Source organism: Pleurodeles waltl, chromosome 10 (genome assembly GCF_031143425.1).
Source record: "Pleurodeles waltl isolate 20211129_DDA chromosome 10, aPleWal1.hap1.20221129, whole genome shotgun sequence".
NCBI classification, from domain to species: domain Eukaryota; kingdom Metazoa; phylum Chordata; class Amphibia; order Caudata; family Salamandridae; genus Pleurodeles; species Pleurodeles waltl.
Window position 1 is genome coordinate 601,744,412 of NC_090449.1, and position 19,327 is coordinate 601,763,738.

Below are 19,327 nucleotides of genomic sequence, written 5' to 3' on the forward strand. Positions count from 1 at the left end.
CGTGATGTCGATCAAGCATACAAAACATACGACTCCTTTCATTTGCTCAATGATCTCTATGCCTTCCACTTTCTGAAACACTTTCTCTGATGATTTCCTGACTTGTTACAGGGTACACTGATGCTGAGTAACAACTAGTTTCTCTGACATATCAATGCATAGTTTGACTGTTTGTTCTTCTTGCACCTTTGTCCCAGACACAGAATGGTGCGAAGAGCAAATTGTACTAGTTTTAGCTCTTCCATCCTATAGTATTTTGGAGTAAAGGTGCCTATTTCCTGGACAAATATCGTCCTCTGAGTTTCCATCTGTTCATGTGATAAAAGAAAAATGCCTTTCAGTGGCATTTCTTGTGCACACATACTTGTTGCAATAGTTTGAAGCATTGGTTCAGGGAAGCAAATATGAGGAACACTCTGAGGTACTTTGACTGACAACCAAGTGTCAGTCAGGCTGTTGTACAAAGGTTTCCACCAGCAGAGCCAGAGGAGGCTCTGCTGGCAGAAACATGGAGGTTTGTCTGGTTCTAAACCGAGTGGGTGAACCAGGAGTTTGATGGCCTGCTCTGAGGAGTGGAATGTTTAAGTGATTTACGCTCCCAATTCCTCACAATAATTTGATACTTTGTATGTACTCAACAGCACTCATAATTGTGTATTGAAGTAAGTCATCAATGTCTTCACCATACTCTTGACGGACATATTGCTGCCACTGTAAATATGCTATCTGGCTGTCTGTTCTGCAGCATCAGGAAAATCTGTTACACCAGTTTCCAGCACTATGAAGCAGTGTGTACCTTTTGGCATCATCTATTATCTTTTTCACCAACACCAGTGTTGTACACTGACCCCATTTTTGTTCAGCATTTCTCAATGGTTTGCCTGCTTCGTTTATCTTAGTGGGGGCTTGCTTTCCTACGGTTCAGCTGTTATTTTAATTTTATTTAATGTATGCTGATGGTTTCTTCTGAATTGCACAAACATTCTAAGGTTGTACAGGTGAATCTGGAGACATGCAATATTTTCTGCAATAGCAGTGACCTTTAGAGAAATAGAACCAAAAAGAAAATAAATGTTAGGTATCATGAATACCCAGGAAACATACAACCGTATAATCAAACATGTTTGGAGTTTCACTTATCTTAACGTAAAATACCATGTGTTTGTAAAGCACTTATTCCTCTCTTCCGGCTGAATAACAGTGAATGCATTCATTAGTTCCGTTGCATGGTGACCACTGATGCCTATTAGAAGCCGCTTACAAAATTCTTAAGTTTTGCATGTGAAAGTACTGTTGAGGATGACAACTCAATATTGCTGTTGGTAGCATCAAGTCTACTTTGTATGAACATTTGCTATGTGGTTTTTTAAATATGGAAACTGTCCACACATTTTTTTTATAAAATAGTAGAATTTTAAATAAGATGTATTTTCTGATGTGAACACAAATCTGATTAAGTTATATGGTGAATTAAATTATTGAAAAATTTGTTAAATGGAAAGGGTGGAGTATTTTTGGGAGGAGTTGCTTACTAGTACTTTGCTGTCTCCCATTCACTTAAGACCTTGTCACAACTTTTTCCAGAGGGTCGAACCGGTGTACCATTTGTTGATGCCAATATGCGAGAGTTGGCTATGACTGGTTTCATGTCCAACCGAGGGCGACAGAATGTTGCCAGCTTCCTCACCAAAGATCTGGGGTTGGATTGGAGAATGGGAGCAGAATGGTTTGAATACCTGCTGGTAAGAGTGCAAATTGAGCCTTTTTTCCTTCTTCAACCTTTCACTCTGTTTTTGGACACATATTTGGTATACCGACAATCAACTCAACAGAGCAATATTTTACGAATTAGATTTAGGCCACAATATTTATTTCAGACAACACTTTTGTGACTGATAATCTGGCATACAAACCCTTGAAGGAGGTACTTACATCTCAAAAATGTCTATGTGGCACAGAGGAAGGTGGAAGTTTGTAGTGGATTGCACCGAATACAAATCAAATATGTTCACAGACTATATTTGAACCACAAACAATGATGGCACTTTCGGCATAGTGCCGATCTGATGTGCCTCAGATATTTGATAGGGCCTTAGGACTACCCCGCGGCCCTAAACTAAAAAAACAAAACAAAGAAATGTGTGGGGGGCCTGGATAAGAATAATAAATGAGTGCCAGGAGCAACTCATGTATTACTCACTGCTCCAGCAAGGGAGTGCCCTATAATGCCCTGCATGGGTTTTTCAATCATATTTTTATAATCCTGGTGGTGCCCCTAGCTGGGGCAATGCCAAAAAATGTTCTAATATTCTGACGACCTGCTGGGAGCGCAGCAGCCCCCTAGCAACATTAAAAAAATAGTCATTCTCCTGGGTCAATGAATCCATGACCCCAAGAAAGCTTACCATATTTTTAAAAGCACTCTGAGCTGAATCTGTAAGCTCGTCAACTGGAAGGCAGTGCTCCCTTGTGGTTGTTTCTTTGACTGTACATTATGGCCTGAAAAGTGTAAAAATAAACAAAAGACACAAATACATGTTTAATATTTTTATTTAAAAAATGGTTTATTGAAAACATGTGACATACCATTGCAGTGTGTGAATATATCATATATACATTTGATTGTACTTAGTGGTGACTTTTTGATAAAGCCAGTAGGTCTGCTGTATATGCCTTGATCTGCTGATCTCTAGATCAAGTTAATAGCCCCTTGCTTTTCATATTTTAGAGTTTTGACCCTTTGAAAAAACCAGTAAGTAGGCCTTACTTAAAATTACATCATTTATCGCCCATTGGGTGTTAAGCACAAGCAATTGTTTCCTACCTCCCAAGATGGTAACCATCTAGTCATTCTCTTGTATCACTGGATCAGCCAGCTCCTTCAGTTGACCAATTACAGCTTTCCCTGGGCCGCAGATGCAGTTCAGCCTTCACAGGTGCTTGTGCCAGTCCTTGCGGGCATCACATCCATCTCCACCCCATGCCACGGCACCTGTGCCAGTATTGTGGCACAGGTGCCGCGGCACGGGGTGGAGATGGATGTGATGCCCGCAAGGACAGGCACAAGCACCTGTGAAGGCTGTGGCGGTTGCAAGTCAGGCTTACGTGCATGCCGTCGCAGACAGGCTTGATTTTGAGGATGGGGGCACTCCATCCTGCATCTTCTGAGCACTGTTTCTCCATGTTGGGTCAAGGTGATACCTTGTTCCCCACATGGGCAATCAACTTGATGACGTGGCCCAGCTATGCTGGATCTCATCAAAGTATGCAGCACTTTACAAGAATACGTCCAGTGCCCCTCTCAAAGCTCAGGAGCGCGTTTTCCAATGCAGATACTGAAGAATAGGTTGCAGCCTTCTGAAGCGATTGTCCTTTCCATCTTAGGAAGCTGGCAGTCATATACTCCAGTTCTGTATTACAGAAGTCTTACTACCCCTTGTTGGGTATAGCGTCTCTTGGTAATGTGAAATCCTGTAATGCTGAGTGGAAGTTCCAGTCATTCTTTAAAAGTCCTGCCACATATGCTGTGTTAATTCCAGGTCTCTATCTTAAAAAGCGTTTTAGGAAGTGCCACGTCAGAAACAGTCTTAGTTATGTAGATAATAGCTAGCTCGCTAGGTCTCTCTTTCTTTCTCGCTTCCAATCCCCAACTGCTTTTCCTCTTGGGTAAAATAAATAGTTTGATGGCATATGTTGCTGCAGATACACATGTTTCGCACAGTCCGCTGCCTGGTGTTGGGCTCGGAGTATTACAAGTTGTTTTTCTTCGAAGAAGTCTTTTTTGGTCACGGGACCAAAGGACTCCTCCCTCTTCGGCTCCATTGCGCATGGGCGTGGACTCCATCTTAGATTGTTTTTTTCCGCTGTCGGGATCGGACGTATTCCTTTTCGCTCCGTGTTTCGGTTCGGAAAGTTAGTCAGAATCTCGGAAGAAAGCGTCGGTATTGTTACGTTCGGTATCGGGATAGTTAGGTACATCGACACCGATCATCGGAAGACTTTGGGGTAGCTTCGATCCCCCATCGGGGCCTGGTCGGCCCGACCGCGTGCGACATCGAAGCCGATGGAACGGACCCCGTTTCGTTTCTGCCCAAAATGTCACAGTAAGTATCCTTATACAGATCAGCACTTGGTCTGTAACTTGTGCTTGTCCCCCGAGCACAAGGAGGATACCTGTGAGGCCTGTCGAGCCTTCCGGTCCAGAAAAACACTCCGGGACCGAAGAGCCAGGCGTCTACAAATGGCGTCCACGCCGACAAAACAACGTTTCGACGACGAAGAGGAAACATTCTCGGTTCCGGAATCAGAATCCGGAGACTCCGACGTCGAACAACAGCAACAAACAGTGAGTAAGACGTCGAAAATTAAAACAATCGAGAAGACAAAAGCCCAGGGGACGCCACTGCCAACAGGCCATGGCTCGACCCATAAAACCGGCGAGCCGTCGAAGGCGCCGAAAAAGGGCACGCCCATAGCGAAGACACCCGACTCCGGTCGAGGGACCGCCATGGAGCAACCTCGGAGCCGAGATAGCGGCTCCGAGAGGCAAAAACAAGATGCCGGCACCGAAAAACATCGGCACCGAGACACACTGCCAAAAGCCACAAAAATTCTGTCGGTGCCGAAGCCGAAAAAAGATTCTCTCTCGGCGCCGAAAAGTTCCACACCTCCATCCTACACAGAGGAACAAGGAATACGTGGCCAGATGCACAGATTTGGACAAGAGCTCCAAAGTGTAGAATCAGACTACACACAAAAGAGACTGTACATCCAGCAAGACACAGGGAAGATATCAACCCTTCCCCCAATAATGAGAAAAAGAAGGATCGGACTTCTCAAGGATGACGCACAACCACAAGCCAAAGTGGTTAAAAAAGTCACGCCTCCGCCCTCTCCACCACAACAGGCATCGCCGGCACAAACACCGCCACAAATGCACTCACCAGCGCAAACTACCATAAGTCAAGATAATCAGGATCAAGACGCTTGGGACCTATATGATACCCCAGTGCCGGACAATGATCCCGATTCATACCCCACAAAGCCGTCACCGCCAGAAGACAGTACCTCATACTCGCAACTGGTGGCTAGGGCAGCAGAATTCCACAATGTCCAACTGCATTCCGATCCTATAGAGGATGATTTTTTATTTAACACCCTCTCGGCTACACATAGCCAATATCAATGTCTCCCAATGCTACCAGGGATGTTACGGCACGCAAAACAAATTTTTGAAGAGCCCGTAAAATCAAGAGCCATCACCCCAAGGGTGGATAAAAAATACAAACCACCACCCACAGACCCAGTGTTTATTACTTCGCAGTTACCACCTGACTCCGTAGTAGTAGGGGCAGCTCGCAAAAGAGCAAATTCCCATACATCTGGCGACGCCCCACCTCCGGACAAAGAAAGCAGAAAATTTGATGCAGCAGGAAAAAGAGTAGCATCACAGGCAGCCAACCAGTGGCGCATCGCAAATTCTCAAGCGCTGCTGGCCCGATATGACCGCGCACACTGGGATGAGATGCAACTTCTCATAGACCATCTTCCCCAGGAATACCAAAAAAGGGCGCAGCAAATAGTTGAAGAGGGACAAACGATCTCAAACAATCAAATCCGCTCTTCAATGGACGCAGCCGATACTGCAGCGAGAACAGTCAACACTGCTGTCACCATAAGGAGACACGCTTGGCTCCGCACTTCAGGCTTCAAACCTGAAATCCAGCAGGCTGTCCTTAATATGCCCTTCAACGAGAAACAACTTTTTGGCCCTGAAGTGGACACAGCCATTGAAAAACTTAAAAAGGACACAGACACGGCCAAAGCCATGGGCGCACTCTACTCCCCGCAGAGCAGAGGCTCTTTTAGAAAAACTCCATTTAGAAGGGGGTTTCGTGGCCAACCCACAGACACCACCAGCCAACAAACAAGAACCACACCATATCAGGGTTCATTCCAAAGGGGAGGTTTCAGGGGATATAGAGGGGGTCAATTCCCAAGGAGTAGGGGAAGATTCCAGACTCCAAAAACACCTCCACCTAAACAGTGACTTTCAAGTCACACAACCCCTTCACTCAACACCAGTGGGGGGAAGACTAAGCCAATTCTACCAATCTTGGCAGCAGATTACAACAGACAATTGGGTATTAGCAATAATCCAACATGGCTATTGCATAGAATTCCACAAATTCCCACCAAACATCCCTCCCAAAACATGCAAAATGTCACCACAACATTTAGAACTTTTAGGACTAGAAGTTCAAGCACTACTGCAAAAGGATGCAATAGAGTTAGTACCAGTACAACAAAAAAACACAGGAGTTTACTCCCTATACTTTCTAATTCCAAAAAAAGACAAAACATTAAGACCAATATTAGATCTCAGGACACTAAATACCTACATCATATCGGACCACTTTCACATGGTCACAATACAAGACATCATTCCACTGCTCAAACAGCAAGATTACATGACCACATTAGACCTAAAAGATGCGTACTTTCATATACCGATACACCCTTCTCACAGAAAGTACCTAAGGTTCGTATTCAAAGGAATACATTACCAATTCAAGGTGTTGCCATTCGGAATAACAACTGCACCAAGAGTATTCACAAAATGTCTAGCAGTAGTAGCAGCACATATCAGGAGACAACACATACATGTGTTTCCTTACCTAGACGATTGGCTAATCAAGACCAACACAGTAAAAAAGTGCACAAACGACACCACATATGTCATACAAACCCTTCACAAACTGGGTTTCTCCATCAACTATACAAAGTCACACCTCGAACCGTGTCAGACACAACAATATCTAGGGGCAACCATCAACACATCAAAAGGAATTGCCACTCCAAGTCCACAAAGAGTGCAAGCATTCCACAAGGTAATAAGTGCTATGTTTCCAAACCAAAAGATACAAGCAAAATTTGTGCTAAAACTTCTAGGCATGATGTCATCATGCATAGCCATTGTCCCAAACGCAAGACTACACATGCGACCCTTACAACAGTGCCTAGCATCACAATGGTCACAGGCACAGGGTCAACTTCAAGATCTGGTGTTGGTAGACCGCCAAACATACCTCTCGCTTCTATGGTGGAACAGCAACAATTTAAACAAAGGGCGGACATTTCAGGACCCAGTGCCTCAATACGTTATAACAACAGATGCTTCCATGACAGGGTGGGGAGCACACCTCAATCACCACAGCATTCAAGGACAATGGGATGTACACCAAACAAAATTTCATATCAATTACCTAGAACTGTTAGCAGTATTTCTAGCGTTAAAAGCCTTTCAACCCATAATAACACACAAATACATTCTTGTCAAAACAGACAACATGACAACAATGTATTATTTAAGCAAACAAGGAGGAACACACTCAACACAATTGTGTCTCCTAACACAAAAAATATGGCAGTGGGCGATTCACAACAACATTCGCCTAATAGCACAATTCATTCCAGGGATCCAAAACCAACTAGCAGACAACCTTTCGCGAGACCACCAACAAGTCCACGAATGGGAAATTCACCCCCAAGTTCTGAACAAATACTTTCAAATTTGGGGAACACCCCAGATAGATTTGTTCGCAACAAAACAAAACGCAAAATGCCAAAACTTCGCATCCAGGTACCCACACCGCGAATCACAAGGCAATGCTCTATGGATGAGTTGGTCAGGGATATTTGCATACGCTTTTCCCCCTCTCCCTCTCCTTCCATATCTAGTAAACAAGTTGAGTCAAAACCAACTCAAACTCATTCTGATAGCACCCACATGGGCAAGACAACCTTGGTATACAACTCTACTAGACCTTTCACTAGTACCGCATGTCAAACTACCCAACAGACCAGATCTGTTAACACAACACAAACAACAGATCAGGCATCCAAACCCAGCATCATTGAATCTGGCAATTTGGCTCCTGAAATCCTAGAATTCGGACACTTAGACCTCACACAAGAATGTATGGAGGTCATAAAACAAGCTAGAAAAGCTTCCACTAGACACTGCTATGCATCTAAGTGGAAAAGATTTGTTTGCTACTGCCATACCAATCAAATCCAACCATTGCATGCCTCTACAAAGGACATAGTGGGATACTTACTACATTTGCAAAAAGCGAATCTCGCTTTTTCATCTATAAAAATACACCTCGCAGCAATATCTGCTTACCTACAAACTACTCATTCATCGTCTATTTAGAATACCAGTTATTAAAGCATTCATGGAAGGGCTAAAAAGAATTATACCACCAAGAACACCACCAGTTCCTTCATGGAACCTTAACATCGTCTTAACAAGACTCATGGGTCCACCTTTCGAACCCATGCATTCCTGTGAAATGCAATATCTAACCTGGAAAGTCGCATTTCTCATTGCAATCACATCCCTCAGAAGAGTAAGTGAAATACAGGCATTTACCATACAAGAACCATTTATTCAAATACACAAAAATAAAATAGTTCTAAGAACAAATCCAAAATTTCTACCAAAAGTAATCTCACCATTCCATTTAAATCAGACAGTAGAATTGCCAGTGTTCTTCCCACAACCAGATTCCGTGGCTGAAAGGGCACTACATACATTAGACGTCAAAAGAGCACTAATGTACTACATTGACAGAACAAAGCTAATCAGGAAAACAAAACAACTGTTCATAGCTTTTCAAAAACCACACATAGGAAATCCAATCTCTAAACAAGGCATTGCTAGATGGATAGTCAGATGTATTCAAACATGCTATCTTAAAGCCAAGAGAGAATTGCCTAGTACACCAAAGGCACACTCAACCAGAAAGAAAGGTGCTACAATGGCCTTTCTAGGAAACATTCCTATGAGCGAAATATGTAAGGCTGCAACCTGGTCTACGCCTCATACATTTACTAAACACTACTGTGTAGACGTACTAAATGCACAACAAGCTACAGTGGGCCAAGCTGTACTAAGAACATTATTCCAAACTACTTCAACTCCTACAGGCTAAACCACCGCTTTTAGGGGAGGTAACTGCTTTATAGTCTATGCGAAACATGTGTATCTGCAGCAACATATGCCATCGAACTGAAAATGTCACTTACCCAGTGTACATCTGTTCGTGGCATTAGTCGCTGCAGATTCACATGTGCCCTCCCGCCTCCCCGGGAAGCCTGTAGCCGTTTAGAAGTAGATCTTAAATCTTAAACTTTTGTACATTTGTAAATAATTATTATAAACTTTTTATGTACATACGTATTCACTCCATTGCATGGGCACTATTTATAGCAAACAACTCCATCCTCACCCTCTGCGGGGAAAACAATCTAAGATGGAGTCCACGCCCATGCGCAATGGAGCCGAAGAGGGAGGAGTCCTTCGGTCCCGTGACCAAAAAAGACTTCTTTGAAGAAAAACAACTTGTAATACTCCGAGCCCAACACCAGGCAGCGGACTGTGCGAAACATGTGAATCTGCAGCGACTAATGCCACGAACAGATGTACACTGGGTAAGTGACATTTTCATTTTGCTGCCATAACTCCTGTTTTCTTTTTCTGGTTGTAGAGCAATATGTTCGTATTTCAACATGTCCTTTTTTCCATGACTCATTTTCTGGATCTTTCTGTTCCTGTTCCAAGCAAGACCCTTTGTCATCTCTCACTATGAATTTTGCGGCTTACGCAGCTCTCCTCACATTTCCTTTACTGTTTCATACACTGACATCACAATTTGTTTTACCTTCGTCACCTCACACAAAACCCTTTCCCCCTTTACCTCATGATCACAATTGGTTTTATCCATCACCTCCTGCTAAACCCGATTTTTTTGCTTTTCTTGTTATTGTCTTGCATTTCCCTAAAATGATCAATTTCTTTGAAAGGTTTCTTTCAGCATGATATATTTGATTATGGAAACAGAGTATTATATGTGTTTATTCCATTTGGTTCGATCGAGCATCATGTAATTTACTCTAAATGCTGTGTCACTGCTTAACTTCATGGAAAATGCTGAAGAGATAGGTGGAAGTACCATGTGCACCTGATAGGGTGGCACAAATTAATCCAGCTAAAGGATACACTGGATCAAAAGCTCTAATTGAGTTGTTTTAGCGTACTGATGCAAAGCCTATGAATCGCACATTAATGGTTAATTTGTATTTGTAAAAAACGGTAGTCCAAATGTAACAATCATTGTTACTAATAGTTGGTGTGTTTGTTTTTCAAATTAATATAACAAAAGCATTATATGTCTTTTAAGGTGGACTATGACGTTTGCAGCAATTATGGGAACTGGCTCTATAGTGCTGGCATCGGGAATGATCCAAGAGAGAACAGGAAGTTTAACATGATCAAACAGGGACTGGATTATGATGGGAATGTAAGTACCTTGTACTATTCAAATAATGAGGTGGCTAAAACTCCTACTTTCTTTCCATAGAGTGCCTTTACCAAAAGCTATGCCAGGTCTCAGCAAAATCAGAACATTTCTAATTTTAGCAAGTATGTGATTTATGAAGATTTGTGATTGTACCATCAGAAATCGCTTTCAAATCTGGTAGGAAATCTACAGGAGGAGATTTATAACTTGTTCGACAAAGTGTTTGTGAATCTGGCCTTACTCTTATCCCAAGTAGTGATACTTCTAATGTACTTGGTGAGAACTATTTAGATAAGACCTAGAGAGTTAGACTATGGCTGCTCTGGTGGATGCCTTTAACCCTTGAGGGCCAAAGCCAGTCGTCAATTCATGATTTCCACCATCAAAGTCCACTTGCTATCTTCATTTAAAGGAACTGAAAGAGGACTATTGCATATTTATTGGATTTACCAAAACTCTGACATAGTTCTGTCTCTTGTAAGCGTAAGCAAGTGCCCATGAATCTCACAGTTCCATAAAATATGATGTAAATGTAATACAACAGTACTTCTCAGTTGTGTAACGGGGCGGGAGGCCGTTGGTGGGGGAAGGGACTACTAGGAAGGGACCAGAACTTTTTCAGTCCAGCATTATTGAAATGCATGCTGCTGTTACCAATAGACGTCATCTCACCAAATGCTGCTGCAGTTTGCAAACTTTGGGCTCCTCACAAAGCCCGTATCCTGAGCCCATAGTTTTGGGGGTTTGAGAGACACACAAGCAGGAACATTGTTTCGAGCTGCAGCACCAGACTGCAGGCAACCCTGTGCTTTTTTACATGCTAGAAAGTCATGGCCAGTTTTTCTGACCTAATGTGATTGGAGATGCGCTTGTGGATCATGATACCCCCATCTCTAAAAAAAGATTTTAAATCCAGCAACATTTTTACCAATCTTATTGCACTAAGGAGCTTACACATAGACCATATTACACTGCATTCTCACTCTCTTCCACCTTCTCCCTCCTATCAGTGACATGAATGCTCTGAAGGGCACCACGCCGAAAATGTCAGCAAGGAAGATGGGAGAGAGGGAAGGGGTGGTATGGATGGAAAAAGAGACTGAGAGAAAAAGAAAGAGCGGGGAGCGTAGGAAGCGGGCTGGTTTCAAACATTTTGCCTGGGCGCATAATTAAAAATAAACAGTATAACTTTTTAATAAACAGATTGCAAATAACGTTTTAAAAATTCAGGTCTACCCATGGTGCAACACTTTCCTCAGCAATCCAAAAATGAAAAGAGAATTTCTGAAAATAATTTCCGAATTCCTGATAAAATGCAACTAAATTAAAGAAGCATATATTTAGTTATGTGTAATATTTGTATAAGCCAGAGTATTTGGAGGCCTTTACATATCAATGGAAAGAGAAAATATAACATTAATTAAAGTTAAGGATGAAATAGGATTTATATGGACTGGTTAGGCAGACACAGTTTTAAGAGATGCGTTTTTTAGTTTATTGTGGAATACGGGCATCAGGAGAGCTCTGATATTAATCACCTCCGATTCGAAAGTGATTGTTGACCACAGTGTGATCCCATGGAATGTGCGGTCACAGAGTACAGTTTTGGCAGGCACATCCCTGCTTTCCTTCATTCTACAGTCATTAAACAAGTACCACTGTGCTGTTCAATTGGGTTTTAAGGATACCTTTGACCTAAGTAGCAAGATACAATATAGCTTGACGGGTGCTTCTTTTCTATGGTTAATATTTGTACTATCATCATTGTTTTTGACGAAAGTAGTAGTAAAAAATTATTACATTATAATGTGCAGAAATTTCTCCCCATGTGCATAGCATTCCCGGGCAGCCTCCGGTAATTTTCAGATATTTGGTATCACCTGTTAGATATTTGCAGATAAGCAAGTGCCTCAGCACGGTGTGCAGGGCTGTACTTAATTAAACAGATCATATCTGGCCTGTAATGATGAACATCACATGGTGAAAGGTTCTTAGGATTGCATCGTAGGTTTTCTATTGTACTGCAGTGTCCTTCCAATAGAAGGTGAAACTGGAATAAAATACCTGCCTCTTCCTTGTTTTCTAATTCAGGGAGAGTACATCAGGCTTTGGGTTCCAGAGCTGCAAGGTATAGATGGAGGAGACGCACACACGCCCTGGACACTCAGTACTCCATCTTTGGCGCATGCCAATGTGTCACTTGGCGATACTTATCCACTGCCAATCATCACCGCACCAGAGTGGAGCAGACATATAAATCAGAAACCAGTAAGTATTCTATCGCAGTACAATAAGCCATGCTAAAAAATACATTCAAAGAAAGTGTTCAAACTAGTTTGTGGTATCAGCCTGCACATTACAGAGGGTCGCCACCACTGACCTCTGATTTCTTCTTCCATATCTGTTCTTGTGTTGGCAACAGTGGTGGAGGAAGGGAAAGCATGCTGGGGCCACCAGTGTAATACTGTTTATTAAAGACCAGAATAAAGAACACAAGGTGCACAGGTCTGGGCTGTGAAGAGCAAAAAAAGTACACTCTGACTGTACCTTAGAAAGCAATTTTCATTCTCCCCTCCCCCCCCTCCCCACCCACTTGCATTAAGCCCACTTCTCCTTCTGCTAGAGTCTGCTGGTAAGTTGTAACATCACCTTTGACCTAGCAGGATTTGGTGAAAGCACTAGGTTTAACGTTAGCCACCAGCCTTTTGGCTTTATCGATGCTTGTTTTGCATTGTTTTTTTGTAAAGCTTTTGCTTTTGGGGAAGCTACCAGTCCCGCACCAATTTAAAAAAAACACAAGTTAATAGCTAAACTTTTTTTATTCTCGAAAACACACATTGCAAATAATAGTCCCTCACATTTGAGTTCTACTTTGCCTGTGGATGTACTCTTTGTGAAAAGGCAGCATGCCGTCACTCGCAGTGAAGTTAGTCAGTGGACAAAGTGGCCAACCCACTGTCCCATGCTGGATGCTGTAGTAGGCAGAAGAGAAATGTGAATGATGCAGCTACAGACCAATGGATGAAGTGAGCTGTCTAGAAGTAAGTGTACTGTATACATTATTTTAGTAAAATAAAAAGGCTCTGGCTAATGCCTGGGCTATTGGGGGATCTTGCATAACTCTACCCTAGTTTATTACATTGATCAACCATTTGCACCTCGAATTGTGCACTTGAGACATAGAGAAAGGATGCCAGGCGTGGATATCTTTGGAGTTCATGAAACAACATGCAACTTGGCTGAGGGAATCACATCTGGGTTCATTATCATTGCAATGTCCACTGTCACCAGTAAGACTATGGTTACCCACAGAAAACCAGGAAGAAAAGTACATTGCCAGTTATAGTTCAAAAGTTAAAAGATTGGTGGCAGGGCTAAAAATAGGACTCAAAGTTGTCAGCTGAACTTCTTTTCAGAATACCTTGTTTCCCAAACCCACTTGGATGTCAATACGTGACATTTCCTGTCAGCATATTAATGCTTCCTTTTCTTCTGAGTCTTTGGTGAGCTGACCGTATCTTGAACCTCTCTGTGAGCTTGAGTGGGACAGTTTGTGGTCAGTGGTATTTGAGAGTGAAATACTCTTCTAAATAACAACTGTTGATAACACTTGATGGTGAAGCAAATGTGTTGCTTCAGTCACTGCAAATCATTGGACACTGTCCTTATGATAGAGGCTTTTGGGACAGGAGGGCATACCTGCAGAGTTTTCTTTACACTGGGCACACTTTTTGCTTGAGACCACACAGGCATCATTTTTATAAGAGGGAAGCCTAGAAAGCAAATTATTATTGTTATACTTTGCCACTAAATTGTGGTCTTTTGGGCTATCCTCGGATCAGAGTATGGCTGCATGAGCTTTTACCGGAATGTTGCATGATGGCAAAGTACACACAGTGCATCTCGGTAAAGACTGAAACTCTACCTTAGATTTTTTGTTTAATGGACTTAGTTCGGGTGAAAAACAAGGCATGCATGGAAGCCTAATGGAATCATGGTGGGGCCATTAACCACTGAGATGAGGCTTTCTGAGTAGTGAGGCTATCCAGGATGTGACTACAGCGATTAGGTGAAATCTGAATGATTCCAGACAAATTTAGATATACAGCTGTGGCAAATACTCTGTTCAAATATTGTCTCAACTACAAGTCACTATCTTGATGGAAGGACAAATACAGTATCTGATGTCTCAGCTCTCACAGTGATCATATTAACACTATCAAGACTGTAAGAACTTTCACTGTGGAATAACAACTGTGGCTTTACTCAAGAATATGGGTAGGACTGTGCAGAGTATAAAGCGAAAATTCCAATGCGCTTCAATTGTTATGGAGAAGGCGTTCTGCACCATTCCCAAAAGTTGCCAGTAAACAAAAAGGAATGCTCCATCAATGTCCTACACTTATTTACATCCCCTCAACCTTCCAAAGCAGACACCAGGCATCAACATAGATAGGGTATGGACAGAAAAATTACTGAAACTGAAATACATCTTGATAAGTACCGTAATATTAGCCATGCCTCGAGGCAATCCCAGAGTTGGTTGCTTCGGACCTAAAGTTATACCTTAACCTCAAATAGAAAGCTGCCTGAGTGAAGAATGGCCTCGAGCTCAAGCACTGATTTGTTCAAAAACATCCTTAACTCAAAACACAACTTGAGCTGTGAACAAAGGAATGCCAAGATGAAGAATAACCTTGAGCAAAAAATCAGCAACACACATGTACATCATTATGGATTCTTTTTTTACATGAAGGAAGTTACAAGGATTGCGCCAGCAACATATCCATACCTTTTGGCAAAATGGTTGTTTTTTGAGACCACGTCGCCAGAATTATAGTAATACTCCATCATTAGGTGCAGAAAATCTATAGCCAGTCTCACAACTGTGCAGTTAACCAAACTGTAATACCTAAAGATGTATAGGAACACAATTTTGATTAAAAACCCTTTCCTAAAACAACGTTGTGTGCAGCTACAGCAATGGGCACAACAAACCTTGATTCTGATGATCATTGTTAAGTACTAGCTATATCATGAGGACGTGGAGGCTCAAAAGGCCTGAAAAGATGCAGACTGAATATTCTGAATGTATGTGATATTCAGTAGCAGGTGACTAAGTCCCGCTCAACATTCATGCTTTATCTACAAACGTATGTTTCTCTTCAAAAATGTAATAAACATTATTATAAAATGATGAGGGCTTGGATTTACTTCTAGTCAGATCACGACTCCCAGTTGAGACATCCACATGCATTTCTGTGCCGCAGATGGATGCCCTGTACAATGCGATATTCACGCTAGTAGGTTCGGAGGATGTTAGCTACTTAACTGAGATGCTGACCAGAAGCGAGAGAATGAGAGAGAAAAACAATTCGTTCCTTCTCAGGTTGAAAGTGATATTAAAACCAACTTGGAATATTTCTTCAACCCAATGATAACACATGCAGTGATGCCATTTGTAAGGGTGTAAATCCAAAGAACATACATTAGAGGCGATCCAGAGGCAGACTTTTGTGGCCATTCACACAACACAAAAACTCTCTGAACTCCAGGGCAAAGTGGATTTGAACGGATCTATTAATCAATATTATTTATCCAGTGCTTATGTTGTTGATTGGTACCTATTTGTGCTGCGATTAATAATAGTCTTACTATATGTGTATCACAATGTATATTTTCTTAATGTAAGGATTACAATGTGTAGAGTTATGATCTAGTGGTTATGGAACCCTGCAGGATGACAGCGACACAGAATGTTGTTGTAGGAGGAGTCCACGAAAAATGGTTGGATGTAGCTCAGGTCGAATTTCTGAAGAATGAAACTGTTTGAAATAACTAGCTTGTAGCTGGCCTGCATAATATCTACTGTAGAATAAATCATTATTTGATTTTATCAACAGAATGACCGAGGGTCATCAAGCAGAAGGCCAAGAGGGCAGCCCTACACGCCGAAGCAACACAAAAACAGAGGAGTGGATTTTTATTTTTCCCGCAACAAGGATATGCACTAGACATCATTGATTGCCAATGTCAGTGCCTTGAGGACCTCTGTTACGATCATGTTGAATGAATATTCCTGGTTCAGCACCCAAACTCTGAGAATCGTGCAAAAACTATCTCAAAAGGAACATATTGAATTGTGGGTGGGCCTTGTGCTTCCCACCAACGGTTGAATTGCTTTTCATTGAACTTTGTTACTTTATGAACACTTGCTTCTGAGTTTTCTTGTGAGTTTACGTTTTATTAATTGTCAATAAAGTATAGTAACGAGCAAACGGGACAAATGCTCCCACAAAATGGGAACATTTCCTTTTTTCCTTTCGGCTGCTTACATAAAGAGGGGACAAATATGTTCCAGGAAGATGGTACAATCTGGATTAGTTTTCTACTCGTACTCCCATTGAGGGTGTTTGGTCCGGCAAAGGTTATGTGAATTGAGTAAAAGGTGTAAGCACTTCCTGGGAAATCTATAGAGGGATCTTTGCATTCATGTGTGGATTTGTTTACGTGACTTGGATCACCTGCGAGTTCTGAGATTTTACAGCCTGAAATCAGTGGCACGTCACCTGAAGAGATTGAACATACAGCCTAACATTGCACAAAAACAATTTCAAAAAGAGTACCAAATTGCAAATACAAATCCACAAAGAATCTCTTATACCTGGATGAAACAGCAACAAGTACTATATACAGTGCCACCCTATGTCCCAAAGGTAAAGGAATGCCCTTGTTCAGTTCTATCCCACGAGTGTACTGGTACCCTCAAACATAGGATTTTTGCTTAGCAAAGTTGTGGCATACAGAAGATGTGATCATCTGAGCAACCCATGAAAAATGGAGGTTCTGATCTAAGGCGTCACAATGAGCAGCAAGACGTTTTGGCGCTAGAGACTCACTTTTGCTGCTGATGGATAATAAGGCAACCTGATTCAAAACTCCAAGTGGCATTTGATAGGGACTGTTCAGAGAAGAGGATTGTGATTTAGTCAGGCTGGTAGCAAATGCAGCAATGACAAAACAAAGTGTGTTAATCCTCGCAAATATTACACACTACAATTCTTCAGATCATAGGGTCCGGGTCAGGGCCGGATTTAGGGGGTGCAACCGCTGCAGCCGCATTGGGTGCTGACCTGGAGAGGGCACACTGATCTCAAAGGGGGGGTGGTTAAAAAGGTCAAGATAACTCTTGAGATTAATGTTCCTGCTAGAAAGAGAGATCGGAGTTTTGTCTAGTAGCAGTTTTGACTCGCCATAAAGCAGCACAGAAGGTTAATATGCCTTCTGCAAGCAACAGATCTGTATTTTATGTGGATATCTGAGTGGATTAGCTCGCTTTCAAAAACAAATAAAATGTTTGTGAGATAGGGACTAAGGAGAGATGAGGGACACTTTTTGCCAGGTGGTAGTGAGGGAATCAGAGGAGGAGATAATTGGGGGGATGGCATAAAAGATAGTCGCACCAGGCACCATCAGCATTGAAACCAGCCCTTGTCTCTATTCCTCCTCAGTGACTGATGCTCCTTTGATGAGTGGGAGCGAGCACCTCCGGGATGGAAAGCCTGGCCTTCTTTAGGTAGAACTGGATTCTCCCTTGCATAGATGTGGGTAAAAGCAAACGTCCTAGAAATATTTGTAGCAGCAGCCATATGCAGGCTGAAAATGGAGACAGACCTTCTGTAGCAAACCATTTAGTTTGTCTTCCTCCCAGGACAAACTACACTGTATCTGGCAAGTGGCGGTGTTTGGGTCAAAGATGTACTGTAGGCGAGATCTGATGTAGGAGCCGCTCTCTAAAAGAAATCTACTCAGAGTGAGAACAATCCCTTGGTAAAAAGCCTTTAAGCCACTCCTTTTCTGTTGACCATCAAAGCCACAGCCAATCTCTGAGGAAGGAGGGCAACTAGGACCAGTTTGTGCCAGGTCCCCTCGTGGACTGCCTGCCCACCATGGGAGTCATCTTGTTTGCAGAATGCACACCCAAAACAAAAGCCAATCTGTGCCGAGCACACTATCTGTTTTTCACTTTTGAAAGCATGACGTCCACCTTGATCTGACTTGATCCCAGTCTGGGGTCTAAATTTGTAATGAAATTTGCATAGGCAGATTATATTGTCCCTTTCTACAAACAAGGTGGCCTGAGCATCAGACCTAATGTGGAATCTACCCAGTATGTTTAGATTGCTACATGGAAGAACAACCAATGAGCACTAAAAACTGTACATTGCTAAGGATGTGCTTTGTCTTGGTCATACCTGAATACCAATGGGTATATGAACACTGATAGGACATGATCCTCAAGGCTTACATGGGTGAACCAAAGTGTGCTTCCTGGCCTACACTGGTAGATGGCAGAGTGCAGGCCTTTTGATAGCAGCAGCCCTGCCAAGTGCCATGCATCTCGTGTTAAAATGCATTTCTGGTAATTTTCCCCATTACTGCTATGCCTGAGATTATCACGCAAAAGAATAATTTCCTAAAATGCGATAAAACCGTTTAGTTCTGATTTCTCACTTTCCCGGGACACATACAAACAGAGCTCTGAGTACTGTTTATCAAAGGCCACAAGATGGTGATAGTATACAATGGGATGTGTAGGATTCTTGATATATTCCGGCTTGGAACTATCCTACTATGACAGAAACTCATATCCAGACCAAGCAATCTACAGAGATTTGAAGAGTGAAACAGGAAACCCCACACCAGCCTATTTAATGTAAAAAAAAAAAAAAAAAAAAAAAAAAAGCTTTAAATATATGCCAAAAACTAGGTCAGACTACACTGCAGTAAAAGAAGTTCCTGATTGAAGAACTGTGCAGGGAGAAGAAGAGATAGGCGGGACGAGATGTGGCCTAGGGGCCAGAGCTGTCTATTTTAGAACCCTCGAAGAGGACTTGAATCCCAGCCTCGGCTTAACATTCTCTGATTCTCAGCACCCATCGAACTTACCCAATGCTAAA

The 19,327-nt window shown here is 42.3% G+C and overlaps 1 protein-coding gene across 1 annotated transcript in view; it reads left to right on the forward strand.

The window, feature by feature from the left end:
• Positions 1-19,085, forward strand: part of LOC138261745 (cryptochrome DASH-like) — a 218,871-nt gene extending 199,786 nt beyond the window's left edge. Inside the window, exons 11-14 of the mRNA XM_069211065.1 lie at positions 1,585-1,742; positions 10,248-10,367; positions 12,459-12,635; positions 16,271-19,085. Coding sequence (XP_069067166.1) covers positions 1,585-1,742; positions 10,248-10,367; positions 12,459-12,635; positions 16,271-16,381 — 566 coding nt within the window. The 3' untranslated portion in view covers positions 16,382-19,085. The remainder of the gene's footprint in view (positions 1-1,584; positions 1,743-10,247; positions 10,368-12,458; positions 12,636-16,270) is intronic.
• Positions 19,086-19,327: the final 242 nt, after the last annotated feature.